This window comes from Dermacentor albipictus, chromosome 1 (assembly GCF_038994185.2).
Source record: "Dermacentor albipictus isolate Rhodes 1998 colony chromosome 1, USDA_Dalb.pri_finalv2, whole genome shotgun sequence".
Classification (NCBI taxonomy): domain Eukaryota; kingdom Metazoa; phylum Arthropoda; class Arachnida; order Ixodida; family Ixodidae; genus Dermacentor; species Dermacentor albipictus.
In genome coordinates, this window is record NC_091821.1 from 62,125,847 (window position 1) to 62,150,760 (window position 24,914).

Genomic DNA, 24,914 nt, shown 5'->3' on the forward strand with positions numbered 1-24,914 from the left:
GTACTCTCCTGAGGCCTCCGTTTGCCGCTTAAATGTGCCCTCCTGGAGCAGTGCTTGTAAGGAATGCAATCTATCGTCGCGAAGGAAAAAGCGACCTGCGACTTATACAACGCTAGTCAGAACCTTGCCCCTTCACACACAGCGATCACCAAATGGGGCGTCCGTCAGAGGCCCACTGCCTCAACGCACGGGCAGACAGAGGCGGAGCGTAAACAAACTCGACCGCACTACGCAATTCCGGCATGTCTAGGGGACAAATGCTACAACCCACGCTCAGAAACCTCCTCCGTAGTGCCTAGGCCGAGTCATATATTTAATAGCATCCTCGATCACCTTGGCCCGGGGTTGCCCCGTAACCAGAATGGTGCGCTTTGCACCGCGGTGGTGGCGCACCGCGGAGGGTCAACATCGAGGGCAAAACTGCACCCCGTGCAGGGTGCTTGCATGCAGCGCTCCTTTGCCTCTGGCATGCAAAACGTGCGCGAGCACGCGCACACGCACATTTTATTGTTTGCAGGTGCTGAGCAACCGCGGCAAGCGCTCGAACCTTGTCAAACTGCATGCTCAGACATACCTGGTTGCAAGCAAACACCAATGTATTTTATAATTAATCCTGACGACCCGTTCACCGATTCTGTCCACTTTCGGCCGCTCTTCACCACATTGTTTTTGGACGAGGTCGATCAGCATGTAGTCTTCGCTGTCAGACGAACTTGAAAAAAAGCTCATCTACTGCGGCAACTAGCCGCGTTTCCTTTCTCATTGCCGACGTCTCCAGTAGCTAACTCCGTCGCAACTACTCCGTGGTTGCAACCGCAGCTATCGGGCAAGAGCGCCCGCGGTTCTCCAGTCGATAGTACTCGCGCGCCTTCCGCAGTGCTTGCTGGGATTGCACCCCGACGCACCGCCGATTTTCTAGGTGCGAGACGGGGCAACGGAAAACCGCTCCAACAGGGTGCGCGCTTCCGGTGATCAAGGACGGAGACATACAGGACGTTTAAGCAAGAAATAGCCAAAGAAAAATATTTACGATAACTCTAAGGGAAGCTCATTGTTGTTTGAAGCCAGGACAGGTGTACTTCGGACTAAAACGTACCGAGGCAGATACCAGGAGATAGATTTGGTGTGCGAGGCATGTGGAGAGGAGGAGGAAACGGCTGAACACCTGATACTTGCTTGTAAACAACTTCACCCTGCCGCTGAATCTAACGGGGAACTATTCAAAGCTTTGGGTTTTAAAGGGACACTAAAGGTTACTATTAAGTCAACGTGGACTGTTGAAATACCATCACAGAAACCTCGAAACACTTGTTTCGTGCCAAGGAGAGACTTATTTTAAGAGAAAATGCGTTCTGAAGCGTCTGCATACCTCTAGCGTAGTTCAAATCGCCTGCTCTCCGATCGAGGAGTACTGACATCATTGTCTCATAGTGACGTTGCGCCATCGGTGAGTAGAACGGCATCCGCAGACGGCGCTACGGCTTTTCTGCACAAAACGCAAACGCGCGGCCAGAAACAGAGCCAAGACAGAGCCGAGAGCAGCGCGAAAGTGGGAGTATGGTGGCTAGCGGAAGGAGAAACGCGCGACCATGGGGCTCTTGCATTTCCCAGGGGGCGCTGCGAGAAAGGTGCCAATAGGTGCTAAAAAGTGCCCTCTGTCCTAAAATGGGTCGTACCAAGCTCGGTCGTCTGCTTCGGAAAGCACGCTTACAATATGGACCCGCCACTTTCGGTTGCGATGTAGCACGGCCTGCTGCGTATATCAGGCGCCGAAGATTTTTTCAGGGGTGGCACGCTGCTTAAAGGCAAGAAATTATGCAGTGCCGAATACGTGTACGCCGTTCAAGAATTAGGCGGCGAAGATTTAGCACGGTGTCAATCACAAGTGAAGCGAGTTGCGTACGAAGTGGAACTACAGGTAAGGCTTGCACGCTAGCTGCTAGATTCAGGCGCGAACGCGAGGAAATGCGTGCTATAAATGAATCCACAGCAGCGATAAGCAGACATCATGTGTACGGAACTGCTCGAGCACACGACGGTACGCACCACGACGGCAGCGGTCTTTCGACATGCCGCCAAATGGCAGGCCTCCTGCAATCTTTGTTGACTGCATGCCGCTAAACTGATGCAACGCATGTGAGCTCGCACGAACGTGCGAATCGCACTGCAGCGCGAGCTCGTGCACTGCTCGCTTGGTGTAGCTTTTAATGACAGCGCTCGAACATCGATGTGCTGCAATCAATATTGCCTTGCTGCGCTGCGTCAACGTGCTGGCTTGAGATCAAGGATGAACGCATTTAACTCTCTTAACCTGTGCTGCTCGTAGAGTAGTAGTGAATTGTCATCGAATGAGCCCGACCATTTGTGCTCATTTGCACACACTTCACCACTTGGCATCGGTCGAATTGTTAATTGTCGCTGTGGCCGGGTCTCGAATCGTGGATTACCAGCCATGCCAGCTGCTATGTCGGTCTGCTGTCGGTACTGTAGGTGCAAAAGACCGAAATTTCAAACGCAGATAATCAAGCAAGCTTCGAGACAGGCGAAACAGTCAGCATGGCACGAAGTTTCGCTTAGAACTGCAGCTATGCAGCGCGCCCGACGCTCCACTTTGTGAGGCCTTGAAGGAAAACGGTAGAATCTGATGTTGGGATTCAGGCCTTCTTGTTCATGGCAGCCCACGACGCAGTAGTAATGACGGTGACGCCTCTTCGAGGCTGGGCTAGGTCTCTCCGGATCGGCATCACCGATTCCTTCTGCTCCCAGCATTACGTCCCACGGCACACGGAGAGTCCGTTTTCGTTAAACTATAGGCTGCGGCGAGCTCGCAGCGTGGTCTGTGAGAAGTGACGAGCCTTTTCGCACTCGCAACAGGGCATAAAACAGTACGAATCGACGCAAAACTCGGCCTAGAAACGTGCTTCGCCACAGCCAGAGCTCAATACAACCCAAGCTGGCATGACCCAGATGTCGTTTCCCGCACCGCCACCAGGCACCGCTACTATACCTCAAATTCCAGCGCAAGACGCCCATAAGCTGGTACTTCATTCTACGACGCTAACTTCGACGCTCGTTGCAATGGACCCTGACACCGACAGATTGGCTCGCAATGGTGGGCTCAACTTCAGCGATTTGAGCACCGACGAGCGCGACCTGCTGCTGAGGGCTCGCGCTGCCGGCGTCATTGCATACTACGACGGCGGCCTCGACACCGGCTCTCCGGAGCGGGAAAGCAACGAGAGCTTCCAACGACATCACATGGACGTGGCATTCTCGCTGCTTGTTCCAAATGAAAGTGTCGCGAGCCAGCAGAACCCTCACAGCACAACGCAATAACGAAACTACTGAAACTCCAAAGGATGCGCGGCGCAGAGTCGAGCGCGCAGAGTCGAGCGAAAACGAAACCTTTCGAACACCCATATTACTGAAGGGCAACGTCAAAATGTTATTTTTTCTTAGAACCAAATAGACGTAGACAAGTAGCATTTTTTTCCGTCTTATAATCGAATGAAATGTAATACGAGTAGTGGAGTATTAGTAACACAAATTATGAGGAGTGCTTTCGTCATCGGGCTAGTACCGGAATGTCGCTGGGGGGTCTCAAATCGTGTCATGCATTTACCTCAATTTCTCGGTTACTAAAGCTCTGTTCGCAATTATTGGCGGCAAGGAGTTACGGAGTCGCCATCTAGTGGAAGCGCCTCGCTGTCGTAGTATTAGGGATCATGCGGCGCGCTCCTCATAGGTTTTGCTGTCAGCACTCACTGAAAACACCACGCGTGAGCTCTCTCGGACATTTCTGTAAATACTTTCGAAACGAGAGAAGTTTTTTACTGTCTAAATAATAATCTTGGGCAAACTGAAAGCACACAATCGTTTACAGACGCTATCTCTTTACCGAGTACGTACAGTGAACACCACTGCGCGCGGTCGTCGCGATGGAGTCTCTCGAACCGGCTTCTTGCTTGAAAGGTAGGTAAACGCTGAGAGCAAGCTATGTGAAATATGTTCTTATAGTGTTTGTATAACTAAATGGAGCGAAATAGAACGAAGCCTCAATGCAGCGATCGCGCAGATTCCCAGCGACCGGCGCGTCTGAATGCTTGTCCGCGCGCGCGTTTTCGCAGCGTGCCATGAGCTTTAGGCCGCAGAATATGAGCATTTGACAGTATACAAGCAACCATTGTTGCGTGGGTGCTATCAGAGCTGTTCAAAAATAACTTCATTGTAGAGACTTCGACGCCTACAGGGGACTGTGATGTGCCGTCGCGACGATTCAATCTTTTTTTCTTCTAAATTCTTTCACCTTTCTATATTATTTCTCAAGTTGCGTCGCACTTTATGTTTATCAGTGTTCTCAGCGTGCAATTTCCCGCTGCTCCTTTTTTGTAATCCAGTGCATGCATTAATCCATAACACAAACATGACCATATGCCATGCTTTTTTTAATGTGCTTCTTACCACTCCCTTTCCACTCCAGTGAACTTTCCAGTATCTATAGCATCCACAAGTTCATAGACCAAACATGACATTAGTCGGCCAGGGGACTCGGGCGAGCGTCTCTGCGCGTTTTCAGAGCATCGCAGACCGGGCGCCGTAGCAGATATCTTCCTCGCGTATGTGCTTGCTGCATACCCGAGTTGTAGCCGATGTTTGCCAGTTTTATGTTTCGCGAGCCAAACTTCACGCAGCTTGTCCTGCGGCTACGTGTGAATAAGGCTGACTGCAGGCTACGTTGTGTACATCCGGCATTGTGGCACCGAGCAGTAGCCTACCATGTTGCGCGCCTTCAAAGGCAGCCACTACCTATTGTAATGCATTTAAGCGTTGTAAAGGACACACTCGAAGCGGGAAAATTTCGCCACTAAATGAGGACCGCAGCGCACAAGGGAATTGAAACTCTCGTTTTCAGCTCGCTTCGGCACTCCCGAAGCAGCCGACGCGGCCGCTATGTCCACGTGATCCCTCCTAGCACGTCACGCCGACGGTGGCGCTCGAGGCCAATATTGACACCTTAGACGTTCTAGAACATTGCTCTACCATTTTAACTTGAGTTTCTGGTAACCTTTAGTGTCCCTTTAAAGACAGTGAAAGTAGAACAGACTTTGAACAGGTAGACATAACTAAACGAAGACTATCTGATTGGTGGATAATATCAACGCAAAAGTAAAGGAGTAAATACATAGGTATGCATGCATATAGAACCATCAAAGGCTAGGTGGCGCACGCCGCCGCCGCCCGATTCATAGGGTTGAGCCTCAATCATCCATCCATCCATCCACCGATGGTCGGTGCGCACAAACTCTATGGTGCGCACCAAGGCGCCCCGGTGCGCACCGGTGCGGGTGATCGAGGACACTATAAAAAAGCAAAAGCCCCCAGATTTTGCCTATCGCGCCCGCTCTTACTCGCGCCTGCGCACAAACGGCTGGCGATCCCTCAAATGAACGTCTCATGCCTTTCACCCATTTGCGTTCAAGCGTGGTTGCTGGTTAGGCCTTCCTAGATGTTCAATATCTGCGGCGCGGGCGTCAGTGCCCGCTGCTTCACCTATTTTACCGCGCCGGCAGCCAGCGTCCGAGGGTAAATGAACTCAACTCCACTCCGCAATGCCTAGGGACAAACGCTTACAACACGCGCTAATAGAGTCCTCGATCACCTTGCCCCGGGATTGCCCCGAAACCAAAAAAGTGCGCTTTGCACCGCAGTGGTGGCGCACTGCGGAGGGTCAACATCGAGGGCAAAACTGCACCCCGTGCAGGGTGCTTGCATGCAGCGCCACTTTACCCCTGACGCGTAAAACATGCGCGAACACGTGCGGGCGCACATTTTGTTGTTTGCAGGTGCTGAGCATCCGCGGCAAGCGCTCGAACCTTGTCAAACGGCGTGCTCCGACATACCTGGTTGCAAGCAAACACCAATGGATATTATAATTAATCCTGACGACCCGTTCAACGAACCTGTCCACTTTAGGTCGTTCTTCACCACATTGTTTTTGGACGAGGTCGATCAGCATGTACGTTGTCTTCGCTGTCAGACGAACTTGAAGAAAGCTCATTGATTGTGGCAACTACTTGCGCTTACTTTCTCATTGCCGACATCTCCACTAGCTAACTCCGTCAGCTCCGTTGCAACCGCAGCTATCGGGCCAGAGCATCTGCGGTTCTGCAGTCAGCTGTGCGCGCTCGCATCGCGCGTCCCGCAGTGCTTGCTGGGATTGCACCCCGGCGCACCGCCGATTTTCTCGGTGCGAGACGGGGCAACAGAAAACCGCTCCAGCAGGGTGCGCTTCCGGTGATCGAGGATGAAAGTGCGCACCAAGGCGCCCCGGTGCGCACCGGTGCAGGTGATCAAGGACGCTATAAGAAACCTCCTCCGTAGTGCCTAGGCCCCAGCATAGTGCAGGATATACAAGTGATAGGTAGGGTAATAGGTTAGTGATCGAGGGCTAGGATTGACCTCAATTTGAAGAGAGAAAAATTGGTCAAGAAGAAGCAGGCCAACCTAAAGGCAGTAAGGGTAAAAGCAGACAAATTCAGGCTGGTACTTCAAAGAACTATGCAGCCCTACAGAACAGAGATGATGATGACATAGAGGTAATGAATGAAACCGTAACTAGGCTGACTTCAGAGGCAGAAACTGAAGTGGGAGGCAAGGCATCAAGGCAACCAGTAGGCAAGCTCGCCCAAGTAAGAAAGGACCTAACAAAGAAAAAACGAAGAATGAAAGCGTCCAACTCAAGAGATAAGATAGAATTTGCAGAACTGTCAAAACTGATCAACAAGGCGAAAATAAGTGATATTCAAAACTATAACGTGAGAAAGACTGAAGAAGCCGTAAAAATGGATGCAGCCTGAAATCAGAGAGAAGGAAACTTGGCATAGGACAAACCGAGATGTATGCACTGAGAGATAGGCAGGGTAATATCATCAGCAATCTCAAAGGTATAATAAAAGCAGCGGAAGAATTCTACACTGCCCTGTACAGTACCCAGACGACTCAGGAGTACTCTATTTGAAAACAATAATGAACCGGATACAGAAACTCCTCCTATACCTAGCGATAAGGTAAGAAGGGCCTTGCAAGATATGAAACGAGGAAGAGCAGCAGGAGAAGATGAAACAACAGTCGATTTAATCAAAGATGGAGGAGAGAAACCGCTTGGAAAACTGGTGGCTCTTTATACGAAGTGTCTAGCGACTACAAGGGTCCTAGAAAACTAGAACAATGCAAACATTATAATAATCCACAAAACGGGAGGCACTAAAATATTTAAAGATTATAGGCCCATTAGCTTACTCCCAGTATTACATAAAATATTGCGACAGGCCTGTGATACTTGCTCGTTTGAACGAGGCGCAGGAGCGCTATCGCTCAAGAAAAGAGGAGGAAGAACAAACTGGGCTCGCGCTGTGAATCCAACCGGTCAGCACTATAACCGCTATTATAAATATAACCTGTAAATAGTTGCTCGTCTTACTGACTCGTCCTTCGCGTAACATTGTGGTAGAGGTGGAACATTCTTCGTCCTCGTCACGGAGCTCCGAAGCGGCCGCACCCGTCGTTTTCTCAGCCATGGCTTCCAAAAGAACCACCCCGTCGCCACCTACACCTGCGGCGCCTACCACAATATACGTTACAGTTCCTAGTCTTCGTGATCCTGGGACATTCTCCGCCCAAAATGACGTTGACATCGACGACGGGGTCAGCATGTATGAGCATGTTAGCCAAAGCCACCACTGGGACCCTACCATCATGCATGCCAATGTGATCTTTTATCTGGACGGGACACCGCATGTCTGGTTTCACACCCATGAGGACAAGCTCTCCAGCTGGGACATCTTCAAAGAGCGGCTTCGCGACCTATTTGGCAACTCGGGTCATCAACAGGCTGCGCCAACAGGCCCACCCATTTCCTCACACGGTGAGAAGGGCTCTTTTGCTGTAGGTCAATGGCTAAACAGTGTGGCAGATGTGGTATTGCTTACGGTAGCGTAACAGGGGTGCTAAGGGTTCGAATGCACTTTCAGAAAATAAGTAAAACTAGAGTATGACCTTTGCAAATTAGGTGACCATTCATTTGATTCTACACAGAGACTTTGTACAGGACTTGTCTGAAGGTGCCTGTGGCCAATCGGATGCCTAAAATGGTGAATCGAATCCAGCATCTTTAATGCGTTTGGTGCACAAGGGTGATACACCACAGCACCATAATCTAAGCATGATCATATGAGGCTTTTATACAGGTACAATAAACACTTCATGTTCCTGCCCCATGATGTGCATGATAGTATTTTGAGGATATTCGTTGCTTTCAGGCATGTAAGATTATGTGGGGAAAGAAGGCTAGCTTAGTGCCAAATATCACATCTAAACTTGTGCTCCATATTCGATTGTCACGGGCAGCAGACTTGAACCGAATGTCAGAATAAGATGCTTGGTATTTCTTTACCATTGTATCTCATTCGGATTCTTCTTACGCTGGTCAAGTTCTGCTCACTCCAGCCCTCTAACAGTACACTCTGTCAGAGCAATCAAATCACTATCGGACACGACACCACGAGTGGTGTTCAAGGTACTATGCAGGGTCACACTCATTGGAATGTAACCAAAAGCACAAGATTAGGCAACCTTATATGTTGCTTCTTATCGGGGAGTTCCAAAAGGAGATCTCCGCTTGCCAACTTGCAAACTGAAAACCTGGGCCAACAGCTTCAGTTATCTATCTGGAAACCATAAAAGGAGAGGTCATTATCTCATCCTTTTCTGTTTTCGCAGATATATAACATGAAATCAAGGAAAATTCTCAATATGACAGCCAAACTTCTTCAGTACGCCTTCGTTTCTGAGGGCGATCAGGGAGTGCAGGGAAAGAACTTGCCATAGGTACAGAGAATTTTCGGCAGCAGCGCCAGCCAACCACCATGGAGCCCAATGAGGGGACATTGCAGGACTTTGAAAGGACAGGTCCTGCATACACCAGCTGTACGACACCACTATAACCAAATATGGTATACCCAAAGTTGGCTACCCACACAAGGTTAACCCTTGCTGCTCGAGAAACCTGAAGTAAAAGCAAATAAAGAGAGGACAGAGAAACCTTAGAAAGTCGAATATTGAAGAGAAGGATAGGGAAATGCAACTAGCAATTTCACTTGGATGGGTCAGCCCGAAAGTGCTGTCTACATGAAGCGGAAACAAAAGAGGCGTATTGCATCCACCAAGGGGCCTTAAAGATTCGAACACCCAGCATTGGCTCAACCTCCAGGATCCCCTTTTCCCTGGACACGGCTAAGCCATGCATGATTAAACGCGGGAGAGTCCGACCCCGCTGTGCTCGGGTCTGTGGTGTCGCAACACACCAAAAGCCTGCCGACCCGGATGCCCCTGCGGGGGCATCCTCCATGGTTCAAGTGAACGCTTCATGTCAAAAAATAAAATAAAGCATTAGATTCAGAGTTCAGTTTCATCAATTCGAGCAATACAATACATTGTGTTGCGTTGAAATGTGCAAACAAGAAAAGTCAACGATATGCGCTAAAGCTAATAAAACTCTAGAATTTCTGCGTTGGCATCGGCATCACTACCATCTGCCATTCAACAAATGGCCTACCAAATCTTTGTCTAGCCACAACTAGATCCGCAACCAGATCAATCCACAACCAGATCGATGAAGCGTATTCACGCTTCATCGATCTGGTCTCCTCGTCAAAAGTATTTCATACATAAGTTGAAATCCATCCAAAATAGTGCTGCCTGTTTTATAACATGCAATTACAATTGTAAATCCAGCGTTAGTCAAATTTAATGTAATATTATGCTTATTAACTCGTTTTATCGCTGTTGTATTGCTATTCTATGCCTTTTTCCTAAGTACTTGTACAATTCGTGGTCTTAGTCATCTCTCACTTGAAATTCCCTTGCACAAATCTGGTCAACTTTATCATCATCTCATAAAGGGAAAATGAGACATTAGCAATTGCTACAAAGGAAACCCATACGGGTTCCTTGAAAGGATAGGATTGTCTCATTTTCCCTTTATTTATTACTTCCCTCCACTGTTGTGTCGGCTGGCGCTCATCTTGATAAGAGCACTCTGCGAAGTGCGCATGCGCCACTAAGTGTTAAAAGCAGAGTGCCCCTTGCTAGCGGCCCTCTCTTTCTTGCCGAGCCTCAACCCACAAGCATGGGTCAATAAACGTCGTTCACCCGGAACTTGTCTGATCCTTTCGGCACACCTGGCGCAAAACGTAACACGTGGCGACAAGGATGGGATGTTGAAGAGTTGCGCAGCGTCAAGGAAGGCAAGTGTTCTCGGCATTCAGCCTCTGCTCAGTATCAACGATTGAAGAGTGCTGCTTTTTCTTTTCTTCGCTGACTGATATCATGAACAAAGAAGCCAGTGCAGGTTCGACGCAGTTTGCTGCTCAGTTCGGCCACGTGGAACCATTCCACGTTTCTACGAATGACTGGGCGTCGTACGAAGAACGGCCGACGTCATTTTTTATCGTCAACCGCATTCCCGAAGGTGACAGAGTACATGCATTCCTGAGCATCATAGGCCCCAGTACCTAGTCTTCTGAAATCGCTGGTAGTCCCAGAGCCACCTTCAGCCAAGAGCTTCGAGGTACTAAAGAAGACGCTGGGGGATCACCTGTCGCCGAAACCATCGGTCATTGGCGAGCGAGCAAAGTTCCACAGGAGGCAGCAAGTCGAAGGCGAGTCCATTTCTGATTACGCTGCCGAGCTACGGAAGCTAGCACGAACCTGTGACTTTGGAAGCGCGTTTGAATCCCTTCGGGATCGTTTCGTCTGCGGCTTGTTAAGAGAGGATATACAGCGAGTGCTGTTCACGGAGGATAGCAAGCTTACGTTTCAGAGAGCGGTAGAGCGTGCTGTGGCTATGGAGGCGGCAACGAAAAGCACTGCGGAAGCCCGTACAGGTGTGTCTACAACCAACCTCATGCATAAGGTACAGGCGACTGAGTGTCCAGTCACAGGCATGTTTTCGCTGCAGGACGCCGAAACATTCCGGCAAAGCGTGTCCCCACGTAAATGACAAATGCTATAAGTGCAACAAAAGGGGACACCTACAACGAGTTTGCCGTAGCACCTCCGGCACGTCGCGTGGGAAACGCCCCATCAAGGACACCGTAAAAACGTTATTGGTGGTATCCCGCTCGGAAGTGGTAGCCGTAAAGGGCGTATCTGCTCCCAGTATTGAGCCCATCATGGTACCGATGAAAGTAAATGATGTGACAGTCCTTATGGAGCTAGATACAGGTGCCGCCGTCACAGTCATGCCTTTCACACAATACCGCCAATTTCTTTCATCAGCCAGGCTCAACCCGACAGAAGTGAAGCTCCGCACCTATACAGGAGCCCTGGTGATCCCAAAAGGCGTCCTACAAGTCGAGGTGCAGCACGGTGGCAACACAGCGAGCCTTCCTCCATACGTCGTCGACGAGGAGGGGCCGCCGCTGCTGGGTCGCGAATGGCTTCAGGCAATTAGGCTGGAGTGGAGCAAAATCTGGAACGTCCACCATCTGCCAAGGTCAGAGCTGCCTTTTTCTTGCCGTTTAAAGGAAAGGCTGCACGCTTTGATCGCAAAGTACAACTCTCTATTTAAAGATGAGTTAGGCATGATTACAGATGAAAGGGCCGAGCTGTATTTCAAGCCTAATCAGGCACCGAAGTTTCTCAAAGCAAGAAACGTGCCGTTCGCTCTGCAAAAGGCGGTTGAGCTCGGACTTTCGAAGATGGAAAAAATGAGCATCATAACGGCCATTGCCACATCAGATTACGCAACGCCAGTGGTACCCGTTATGAAAGACGATGGCATACGACTCTGTGGCGATTATAAGGTGACAGTGAATCCGTGCCTTGACGTCACACGTTACCCGTTGCCGAAGATCGATGACTTATTTGCGGCTCTGTCTGGAGGCACACATTTTTTAAAGATCGACCTGAACCACGCTTATCACCAAGTGGTCATGTCTGATGCCTCAAAGCAATACCTAACCTTGAACACGCACAAGGGATTGTTTGTCGTCAACCGATTACCTTTTGGAATCACTTCCATGCCGGGGATTTTCCAAAAGATAATGGACACTATGTTGAAGGACCTCAAGGGTGTTTGCTGCTACCTAGATGATATTTTGGTAACTGGGAAAACACTAGAAGACCACTTAGCTAATCTCGAAGCACTGCTGGAGTGTCTTCAAAGCCGAGGTGTCAGGGCAAAGAAAGAGAAGTGCTCGTTTTTTCAAAGCGAACTTCACTACCTTGGGCACAAAATCAGCGCTGAAGGCATTTCCCCATTGTCAGATAAAGCTGACGCACTTCTCCAGGCACCAGAGCCGAAATCAAAGCAGCAGCTTCAGTCTTTGTTGGGCGCTGTCAACTATTACAGCAAGTTCGTGCCCCAGTTAGCAACAATAGCTCAACCATTTTTCAGACTTCTGCGAAAAAAGGTAGCGTGGCACTGGGACGAGCATGCTAGAAAAGCGTTCAACCAAGTGAAAGCGCTACTGGCACAACCACCTACGCTCACACACTATGACCCTGAAAGACAACTTAGACTGTCATGCGACGCGTCTCAGTATGGTGTAGGAGCAGTCCTATTTCATGTATATGATGACGGAAGGGCACGGCCCATTGCTTATGCTTCACAAACGCTATCTGAGGCGGAAAAGAAATACAGTCAACTGGAGAAAGAAGCGTTAGCCATTATTTTTGGTGTAAAGAAGTTCCACTTCTATCTTTATGGGCGCTCATTCACCTTGGTCACGGACCATAAGCCTCTTCAAACAATATTGGGCCCGACAACCGGGATTCCCACCATCGCGGCTGCTCGTTTGCAACGCTGGGCCGTTACGTTGGCAGCCTACTCGTACAATCTTATCTTCAAAAAATTGAGCGAGAACGCGGAAGCCGATTTCTGCTCGCGTCTGCCGCTGCCAGATCTTGAAGTGGAAACCAAAGAAACAGAAGAAACATTTTATTCGTTGCGATTGGACTCGTTGCCTGTTTCTAGTCGAGATATCGCGGCTGCCACATGTAAAGACAGAATTCATTGTCAAGTGAAGGAATTCACAAATGTTGGATGGCCCACGTCGATCAAGGATGAACAGTTGAAGCCTTTTTTTCGCAGATGCAACGAACTGACGGTGCATCAAGGATGCATCATGCTGGGCGCAAGAGTAGTCGTGCCTGCAAAGCTGCAAGGGTTCGTTCTGGACGAACTCCATGACTGCCATCCCAGCATCGTGTGCAGCAAAGAACTAGCACGCAGCTACGTGTGGTGGCCAACTCTTGAGGCGGCATCGAACTTCGCATCAGAAGCTGCGCTAGTTGTCAAGAGCAACGTAACGCTCCAATCAACGCACCTCTTCACCCGTGGTCATGGCCGACTTCACCGTGGCAGCGTGTTCACGTAGACTTTACGGGACCTTTTCAGAATACCATGCTTTTAGTGGTGGTCGACGCACATTCTAAATGGCCAGAGGTTTTCGAAATGAGATCGACAACTACAGAAAGCACGATTTATTGTTTGACAGAGCTGACAGAGCCAGCACTTCGTGCAGGCAATGGGAGCGCGGCACGTCCTCACGGCTCCCTACCACCCCAGCTCCAATGGGTTGGCAGAGTGTTTCATCCAGACCTTAAAGAATGCGCTGCGCAAAGACGGCACAGGAGGAACACTGCACGTAAAGCTGCATAAATTTTTGCTGTCGTATCGCAACACGCCACATGCGACGACTCACGAATCACCAGCGGCATTGCTCCTAAGACGACGCTTACGCAGTCGGCTAGATGCCGTAAAGCCTTCCGTGGGGGAAAGAGTAGCACACAGACAGTGCACTCAGGCACTAAGTCATCCGTGTCGCGAACGTCACTTCTTGGTAGGCGACAGCGTGTTGGCACGTAATTATTCTGGAAAACCAAAGTGGGCTCCCGCTGTGATTGTTGCTCAAACAGCTCCTGTCTCTTTCCAAGTAGGTGCAACCACCCCGAGGGGCACCTTCACCTGGCATCGTCACCAGGATCAGCTGCTACAGGGGCCTGCAGAGGACGTTACCCCTAGACATGGAACAGCTGGCGAAGTTACGACCAGCGAGTTCCTGGTTTATTTTGAGACTGCCAACGCACCAGTTCCTTCCAGTCTACAACCGCCCATGGTAACTCCGGTTGCGCAACAGGCAACACCAGCACCCGCCGAGGCAAGACACTACCCCATGCAAAATCGTCGCCCACCAGATAGATTCTAAGCTGGACTTTGAATGACTGTGTGCTCCATTAAAAGGGGAGGTGGTGTTGTGTCGGCTGCCGCTCATCTTGATAAGAGCACTCTGCGAAGTGCGCATGCGCCACTAAGTGTTAAAAGCAGAGTGCCCCTTGCTAGCGGCTCTCTCTTTCTTGCCGAGCCTCAACCCACAAGCATGGGTCATTAAACGTCGTTCACCCGGAACTTGTCTGATCCTTTCGGCACGCCTGGCGCAAAACGTAACATCCACCTTGCAGGTTTCTGCAGAACTATTACGTCATAATCATCTCAGTTTCAAGCACATTTTTAGCCATACAGTGAATTCAGCATTGCCACACGTCCTAGCACTATGGAATAATCTTCCCAACGATTTTATGTAGATAAGTGATCCTGTTTGAATTGCATAAACAATTGCAGCTTCATATGTCCGTTTCATTTTGCATAACAATGTTTTTTGTTTTCTTTGTATTCGCACATGCATACACTGTTCTTTTTCTTCCTATGTAAAATTTGTTTCTTTACTTGTGTGAACGATTTAGCACTTCCTGTATTTTTATATGTTGATCATTCCTTTTTATGGGAGGAGGAAGTGGACTAACATTGCTTTTTTTAAAACTCCCCTCCCCTCTCTACTCAATGCTCCATCGGGGCCCTCTAAGGTAATATGAAAAAATAAACGAGTAAAACAAGAAGTGAAACCCACCTGTGTACAGTGAAGCCTACCTTCATTTGCATAAATATTTTTTCCCCTAATAAACATCACCTTCCAGACATACCTTTCAGATGGTCTTGCTTTACATGATAGTAGAATCGTTCGCATGTAAAATAAAAAAAAAGTTCTTGGAAGTTATTCTTTTCTTTCAGCCTTTTTAAAGGGTTACACTTTGCCTTAAGCACATGCCTTTCATGGATGTGTGCTCTTAAAGTAAAACCACAAAGCATCAAAGTAGAAAATCATACCAACCAGTGGTTTTAGGACACCAGCAGTGTGCAGGTCTAAAATGAAAGGCACACCCCAGTGCTGCGACACTATATGAAATGATAATGCAGCTTGGCCCACACTCACAGTGGTCATTATTTTTCTCATGGTTGTATTCAGTCTGGAGCACTATGTAACATGCAGTTTTTAGCAAAAGCAACAGAAAATGTTTTAATTATTCAACATAAAAAAAAAGGGTGACTTTATGCCGCCTAGTTATATACAGTTGACTTCCATTATTTCGACCCTGATGGGACCGCCAAAATTTATCAAATTATCCAGGAGGTTAATTAAACAAGATGCAGAAAAAACAGCAAAACATTAGGCAGTACTTACATCGATTCTACCATGCCCACGAATCAAGTGCATCCCCACTTTCTGTATCCAAAGTAGAAAACTTACATATGAATGACATTAAACCTCCTAAACAAATAAACAAGCACCTGACTTTTTTAGCAAGACAAATGGGCAAGAGTCTAATATGTGTTGCACAATTGTGGCTAGTTTTTCTAAGTCAACTTCACCGCATGGTAAAGCACACAAATGACGCTAAAGGGGCTTTGGTTTTGTATTTGATTTCACTGCATTGATTGCATTGCATCGGATAAATACCTCAACTATTATGAGCTACAGTAATTTCTTGAAAATCTTCCTAGGGCAAGCCTAGAATCTTCCTAGGACAAGCTTTCCTTTTGTAACAGCAAGTCAGAACACAAAAGCCCACAATTTACTTGTGAAGCAGAATAAACTCACCCTCGTTGCATCAGAACCCCAGGCCGCGATGTAACCACTTAGCGAGAGTTATGCAATTATCATGATGCAGTTACCGTAATATAAAATGTATGATACAATAATGAGTGCTTGTTAATGATTCTTATTTTTTACTCCCAAGTGATAGTTATGCCACCTTGCTCATGCTGTGTGGTATCACAGATTGCAGAGCAATCAATACACTGCAGCAAGTCACTAAAGTGCGGCACTCACATATTACTGTGACTTCTTGATTTCTTGCCTTCAGGATTTTTTCCTTGAAAACAAGGAAAATGCTTTGTGTGGTTTGCTCGAAACACAAAGTGACAAGAGAATTAGTATGACTGTGGCGAACAGAGCGTGGGCCAATGGTCACACGTCGTGCACTAAGCATGGGCAGTCACTGATCTTAATACAGCACGAGGCTAAATGCTTCGGTACATTCTCGAAAAATGCAGACCAGTTTTTACGGCCATGCTACAGCCCTGGAGAAAATGTTCCTTAAAGATGTGCATGCCAAATGTGACCATGTGAACACGTAGGGCGTAGCAGACTATATGCGGAGAAACGCACACTATCCGTGGTTCAGTCAGTGCCCTCTAGGTGGTGACTCTCCTTGATGCAGCCAATAGTTGTCACCACAGGGGTCAGGCTGGCCAAGTTCAGATTATTTGGTAAAGGTAAATTGAAATAGCAAAAGTTTGGGCCCATAGAAATGTATAGGCGTCGGCTGGGACCTTCAGTCAGGATCTAACAAAAAAAAAGACCGAATTAACTGGAGTGCATGAACGTAAACCGACTGTATATATGTATTCTGAATTAATTTTGTGAACGAATATTCACATTGCATGATTTAGCAACCCATTTCCCTGAGCAAGCAGTTGAGTAGACCATCGACTTTAACATAAGCCAGGTCTTGATTTTACATCACTAGACTTGTCAGATGAGCCAGAATTACAATGAACTAAGAAAATTAAATTATGGGGTTTTACGTGCCAAAACCACTTTCTGATTATGAGGCACGCCGTAGTGGAGGACTCCGGAAATTTCAACCACCTGGGGTTCTTTAACGTGCACCTAAATCTAAGTACCCGGGTGTTTTCGCATTTCGCCCCATCGAAATGCGGCCGCCGTAGCAATGAACTGACAACGTCATCAAACAGGCTTGCATGACTTGCAGAGCAACCGCGAAAAAAAAAAAAGAAGTTTCTTGGAATTTATTGAGAAAAAAAATTACCCAATGATTACGATACCCCCTAATGAGAAATTCGAGTACAGCTCGTACAAGTTTTCATTTCACGATATATTGAAGCAAAGAATTTGAGAGAGACATGTAGCAGAGTCGGCGATTGTCGAAAATTTGATCTGCGGGTCAAGCGCATCGACTTTCATACATGACTCGTTGAAGGTAGCAGTGTAATCGCTGGTGCCACATGGCTTCCAGAAAGTACTACAGAATTCGCATCACACATACAATGAGATTACAAAACAATCACAAGCGATGACAATTGAAACAAGCACGAACAAGACCAAATTAAGCTGAGCGAGAGCTGAAGTAAGCAGATGATAGTACGAAACGAGCGGTCCAGCTGGGACCAGATACGGGTATGCACTGAGCGGTCGGGCGGGAACACATGACACCAGTTTCCCACGTGCACATCCCTAAAGGGGCCGCTCTCATTGTTCTCCACAGTTCAAAGCTCGCGTCTTTAATCTCACCAGTCCGTGTTCGCACCATCATCTTTCGCTGTGCTCGTTCACTCGATTACACCAACGACGATGCTTGCCGCAGGAACGACCACGTAAGAGCTGCGCTCTAAATGTTCATGGAAGAAGGCCACATTGTTTCACACAGCCAATGCACTATGCCAAATATGTATTACTTATCACTACTTTAACACTTTAATCAGTACACTTTAAATGTAATATCATAACAAATCTTTCAGGAATGTGGATCCAGGCTTGCAGGTCTATTAAAAGAGCACTTTTTGTTAGTTTCAATTATTGTTTTACGATGCTACTGTAATTCTTTATTTTGTAGTGTACCTCTGGATGCCATTGTAATGAGCAATAATGGGCCCTGCACAAACACAACTGTGCTTATTCACGAGAGACTCCTCACCTGCCTCGGGATGATTTCTGGGTTCGTCGGTGTCCCCTAGTTTGCAGACTCCCTGGACGGGGTGATGGCTTTGTATGCCCAGTTTGGCATGACTCTGGCATTGGTGGCTTCCCGACTGCGGGCTTAATGTCTGGGTGGAACGAGTGTCCTGTAAGCCTGCTTCGGCATGATTCCAGTATTTGTGGTGGGATGCCTGCAGGCTGCATATCTCGGTGAAGTGAGCGCTCTGTAGGCCTACTTTGCAAAGATTCCAGTTGCTGTGGCTCCATGCCTGTAGGCTGCGTGTCTGAGCAGAGTGATTGGCCTGCAGACCTGCTTTGGTATGACTCCAGCATTTGTGGTGCCATAGTTTCAGGCCTGGTACTTTGATGAAATGTAGACCTGCTTTGGTACGAATTTAGCGTTTGTGATGCCATACCTGCAGGCTGAATATCTTGATGGAACGATTGCTTTGTAGACTTACTTTGGTATGAATCCAGCATTCGTGGCTCCATATCTGCATGAAGTGGTAGCCCTGCAGAAAAAATTATTACAATGAAAAGGGGTTCCTCAAGATATTTCACATCAAGGCACTGAAAATCGAAGGGACATATATGGGGGCTGCATAACATCCTGTAAATAATAAAAGGGACAGTGCAAATTACCGAGCACAGCTGATTCTCAATCTCACCATGGTGACAAAATCCAAAACAAAAAATGCAACTGGTTTCACATACTAAGCACAAGTTTATCTACATTAAAAAAAAGGCCCTGGAACACAAATCAAACAAATACTTGTAGTTTACTGTTTAAGCAGATGAGCCTTAGTGACTATATATTATTATGAAAATATTTGACATAGTGCTTCCCCAAAAATATCTATTCCACCTCAGCACATATGGTAATTTTTGGCAGCTGATTTATATATCTTATGCCATTCACTGCAGCTAGGTCAGCTTGCACATTTGTGTAGCCTTTCATAATTGATGAACAAATGACCAACAGAAAGACAAGCAATGCATCCTTTTTAGTTATGGCATATTCAGCTGGTCACTTCTGAGTGCTCAGATGCACTTTCAAGAGTGGCAGCACGTTGGGGTGGTCAAAATAGAGCACAGCAAATGTTCAAGATCATTCTCTAAGAGCATCAGGCTCCCACTCCGAGTGCTCCAGACCGATCCGACTTTAAAGCAAGCATAGGCAAGATATGTCAAACAGTCACGTTACATCAGCAGCCATGCCTGGACACTGATGAGGCACCACACACAGAAGCAGCAAGGCCAAACCAGCAGCATGGCCAGACTGTAATATGTGCTTGGCACACATATGTATTCCAGTACAGCCATACCAGTGGCTTGCCATAACATGTTTTGCTGGCCATGACATTTTACCGTGGCACTGCGAGCTCTGTGAGCTCATTACAACATGAAGAGGTAGCAAAGTGCCATATATTCTGCTCTGTAAGTCGCACCCCCCTCAACATGGCAGTTTATTTATTTATTTACTTTACATACTTTCAAGGCCCATGGGTGCTACAGAAAGGAGTGGTACACACACACACAAAGAATGCAGAACAATGAATAAATTATTTCTTAGATAGCATGGAGAACAGCAGTCTTGAACCTCGATGCATCTATAGTAGTGGCAACTGATGCGGGAAGGTGGTTCCAGTCATTGCGCGTACAAGGAAAAAATGAGTAATAGTATGCATTCGTACAACAAGATGGCATGAAAACTTTATGAAGGTGATCACTGCGGGATGAAAAGTAAGAAGGAGGTGTTAAAGGTTTCTCTTTTAATACCGGGTTGTGGTAAATCTTGTGGAAAAGGCAGAGGCAACTGTATGAACAATGTACTGAAAGATCCTGTATGTTAAGGGTTTGCTTCATGAGTGTTACGCTAGCATGACGAGCAATTAGATATAATAAATCAGGACACGCAATTCTGAATGGCTTCGAGAGAGAGGGTTAGTGATGCTTGAGGGAGATCCCAGATGGCCGAGACATACTCTAATTTTGAGCGAACAAGTGTATTTGTAGAGCGTCAGCTTTAAAGATAAAGGAACAGCATAAAGGTTTCTGCACAAATAGCCTAGCGTGCGACTAGCATTAGAGGTTATATATTCAACATGCTTACACCATGATAGATTGAGAGTGATATAAAGGCCAAGATACTTGTAGAAATTAACTTGACAGAGGAGGATGCTATTCAGAAAATACATGCATGTGTCAGTATTGTTAAAGTAAAACTCTTGCTTGGGCTAGTTGGTTCATGCTTGAAGTAGTAAAGGCAAAGCGCAGAAGACCAGGACTCGAGAAGAACAACACAAACGACAGGACCGGCGCCCTCAGTTTGACAAAGCTAAATTTTTGAAGTTTGGAAAAGACAGGTTCGAGCGGGAAATTGAGGAAGCCTATTTCATCAAGAAAGAGAGAAACACATGCGTCAGCAGGCTGCCCATTGTGCTTAGTGACAAGGAGACTACTTTTTAGAAGGTTTCATTTAGGCCTCATGTTAGAGTGATTTCATTTGGTTTTTCCGTCTGTCTTCCTTTTATTTAACTAGTTTTTATTTTGTTGACAAATTTCTAGTGGCTCTTAAGCTTTTGTTGCTTTTTTTGACGCATACGCTGTTCTTTAGACCTTTATCATTCAACTCTTCTGTCCATTTCATTGTTTGTCACGTGGTTCATTTGTATGTCACGTGGTTCATCACATGTATTATCAATTTTTAGGTGAGTGACTATTAGAGATTTTAGTTTTGACACAGAGGCTGTACTTAGATGCCTTTTTCATGTTTTTTCCATGTTATTCGTTGGTCGTTATTCCCATAGTCGTGCGGATTTTATCACTGACTCGGCCTTAGGCGTTTGAAGTGTGTTACGCTGTGGATAGTTTGATAGCGATGCGTAGATGGTACTTTTTATGTCTCGTTTTTTGTCTCCGTTGGCTTGGAAAAGACTATACTAGATCAACTGCCTCCCGTGCTGATCCACGTGTGGTTCTTGTTTGCTCATTCGATATTATGAGCCAGATATGATTCCCGAGTGGTCGGTACATTGCTGTTTTTTACTTCTAAAGTTTCGTGTGTGACTCGGCATGAATAACCTACATGACGCAGGCTTGTTGCGGAAATAAACTTAGTTGTGAGTGGCGCCGGTCCTGTCGTTTGTGTTCTTCTTCTTGAGTCCTGGTCTTCTGCGCCTTGCCTTTACTACTTCCAGTATTGTTAGTGTGGCGTGAAATGCACCATATGGATGAATTGTTAAGGTCTTCTTGCAGTTAGTGGAATCAATGGGGTCACTAATCTTATGATATATTACGCAGTCATCAGCAATTAAGTTAATTGAAGACCTTTTCACGCAGTCAGGGAGGTCGATAATACAAATTAAGAAGAGCAAAGGCCCGAGGACGGATCCCTGCGGGACCCCTGATATAACTGATGAAAAAGCAGAGGAAGCATTATTAGCAGTCGCATACTGGGTTCGATTACAAAGAAAGTCCTTAATCCAAGCTAATACTATAGGATCAATGTTAAGCTGATCGATTGGTTGGTTGGTGGTTTTGATAGGTTGGTCAATGTTAAGAAATTTCCAAGCAAACATTGTTGTGTATACATATGCGTTTGCTGCTACATTATATAGATCTATAATATGCGTTTGCTGCTACATTATATAGATCTATAATAAGACATTTTCGAGTGTATCAATGGAAATTACTATATCAAATACAACAATTGTGGTAGTACCTTGTATGTGTATCTCAAATACTTGTTACCAGAGTATCTTGTGTCGTATCATGGTGGCAATTGGAAAGTATCTTTGCCCAGCACCGGCCTTTCTGGGGCAGACAAGAGAAAAAACACACACTTCTTAATAACTTTACCAGCTTATCTGACTACCTTACACTTCTTACTTGATTTATCGATTCCTGGTTCTTCGGGTACCTGCCACTAGGGATGGGCTCATTCTTAGCCATATCTCCAGAATGGGGCACGTGTCTCAGATATAAAATACTTGAGGGAAGACACTGCTCTGTAGCCGAAAATTAGCCAAAAATCTTTTCGCATTTGTAAGCTCCAGGCTGGTGCAGGGCATTTATTTTGGCTTGACTGCACCCCTGTATCATCCTTGGTCAAATAAGGCTTTGCCATAATCACCATGAACATGTTGTAATATGCTTTTCATAATTTCCTCAAAACAGCATTTCTGATGGTGCTATAGTTTTGGAGGGACAATATCTCTGCTTCTACTTATCCTATAACAATAATTCTTTTTGACATGGAAGATCTTTAAAATGAGAGAGATTGCTTGCTAAAATTGCTTATAACGAAAACATGTTATGGTATTATACTTTATGCCTTTGCAATTGATGCACCCACATTCTTTACTCTGGTATCAAGCCACTACTCGATCATGTACGTGTCACATGCACAGATGGCACACTGTCTTGCCACATAAGACGCAATCGAAGCTAAATTTATCCTCTTGCTCTGCATTTTGGGAGGGATAGCATGCTTAGCAGAACGTTTGTCGATCCGAGTGAAAGTCATCACATTTGAGAGAGCTCAATCTGCCATAGTAGTTACAATCCATCAAACTCAAATCTGGGGAGGTATTCTGCAAGAGTCCACCTAGTGGGCTGTCCATTTCGGCCATTCCTAATTGACTACGGCCACTGGTCTCCTCCTCGCTTGTACAGCTACAACCAATCAGCAATGGCCGAAATGGACAGTCCACTAGGTAAACTCTTACAGAATACCCCCCCTGTTGTATAGTGGGTTGCAAAACCGTATACAGGAGATAGAAAGTTCAGGCCAAGCTCTCACTCTTCGGAGTCCCTAAAGATGAAGAAAGGCACCAGGTGCAGGAGCGTAATGTTGACTGCACTGATTGGCCCTTTGGAAGCCACCCGACTCCATTTGTGAGCTGCACTTTGAGGCAAAGTACATACTGAGACATTATGTGCATATCATTGAAGGCCAGAAAGTATCTACACAGCATGGAAAGCCTGCACTTCGGTCTGATACGGTACCCACAATCTTGCCACATCTTCTGGAGTATGTCTACAAGTAGCCCACGCGAAAGACACAAGCAACAGATGAAAGCCGGTCATCAAAGAGAATGCACCCGCGATCAGTTCAATCGTCATTGACATTGGAGGCATGTGACAGTGGAAACCTGCGCGAGCTTGAAGACAGACAACCTATAACATGCTTCCTAATTCAAGCAAATGTAAACGCAGAGCACTGTGTCTGCGTCATACTTCTGTCTCTCGTCCCTTTTCATGCACTAAAAGCGTAAAAGTTATGGAATACCAACATGCCCAAACTTACACTTTTTCAATAAACAATGAATGTATGAATGGATGTTTGGTTTTTATTGGCGCAAGGGCCAGGTATGGCCAAAGAGCGCCAAGCCAGTGTTGATGAATTCGCAATGCAGTTATGAGTTCAATGAGGTTGATGTGATGTGGCTGTAAAGGGGCCTTAAAATAGTCGCTCTAGAGTGCGTAAAATCTATCTGGTATAAGATTATGTCGATGATAATGACATGTTCTATGAATAATAAAATCCATCGTGAGAGAATGATGCATTATAAAAGATATGCGAGATGGTAAAATTACCTGGAGCACTACTGCCCCGCCAGAGCCCTTGAAACACAAGGGCCTGGAGGCATGCGCTATGCAGTATGACTATCACAGCGGCATCTTCTCAAGAGAGGAAGCGCTACGAATGTATGGGACTAATAACGTGTAGGACAACATCTCTGAGAAAACCTAGGACAGTGTTTGTATTAAAAAGCGGTCCTGGACCGAGAAATATTACAGGATGAAGAGGAATGTGTTGACGGTATACTAAGGAAAAATGTCTCCTTCTCTCAGATTCGGCTTTCCGACACTCCAGGAGAACGTGGAGCATGGTCAGCCTCTCCCCGCATCTGCCACAGGTTGGAGGGTCATTTTCGGTGAGTAAAAAGTTATGGGTACCAAATGTGTGTCCTATTCTAAGACGACAGAATAGGACATCTGTCCGCCGTGATTTTATTGCAGAAGGCCAGAACCCTAATTGTGGCTTTATTACGTGCAGCTTATTATTTGTTTCCTTGTCCCACAAGCGTTGCCAGCAGTTTCGCAGTTTCCTGCGCAAAAAGGGCCTCAGATCTGTGACAGGGACTGCAGCAGTAGGATGAACAGAGTACGATGCAATTGATGTGGCCATCTGGTCCGCCAAACGTTACCTTCGATGCCCCTATGACCCGGCACCCAGCATATGATGACATGCTGGTTACATATATATGATTTACATAGGACGGAATATAGTTCATTGATTACTGGATTTTTGTGCTTACAAAATTACATCAAAGCCTTCACAGCGCTTAGGGAGTTGGTATATATAACAGATTTTTTTAGTTTTGTTTTCCTTATATGCTTTACAGCCGACAGTAGTGCGTAAGCCTCAGCCGTAAAGATGCTTGTTTCCGGATGCAGTACATAGGATTCCGAGAAGGATGGGCCGACGGCTCCATAGGACACCCCGTCGCGTGACTTCGATGCATCTGTGTAGAACTCCGTGCAGGAGTGTTTGTATTGGAGTTCCCAGAAATGCATTTGTATTTCAATCTCTGGAGCGTGTTTCGTAACTTGCATGAAAGATATATCGCATTGTATTATCTGCCACTTCCAAGGAAGTAGCAGCTTAGCTGGAGGCATTAGGCGGTGTTTGAGGATTGGGACATCCATTTCAACACTAAGCTCCCTCACACGAAGTGAGAAGGGCCGTCTTACAGAGGGACGATTACGGAAGAGTGTATCACATGT

At 46.6% G+C, this 24,914-nt stretch overlaps 1 protein-coding gene across 4 annotated transcripts in view; it reads right to left on the bottom strand.

The window, feature by feature from the left end:
- The window catches only part of LOC139047613 (uncharacterized), a 213,060-nt gene that overhangs the window by 169,265 nt on the left and 18,881 nt on the right, over nucleotides 1-24,914 (bottom strand). For 3 of the 4 annotated variants that reach the window (XM_070521470.1, XM_070521472.1, XM_070521474.1), the window contains exon 3: nucleotides 18,118-18,631. In XM_070521470.1, the coding sequence (XP_070377571.1) occupies nucleotides 18,118-18,631 (514 nt within the window). The remainder of the gene's footprint in view (nucleotides 1-18,117; nucleotides 18,632-24,914) is intronic. The other variant, XM_070521475.1, reaches the window with a different exon arrangement.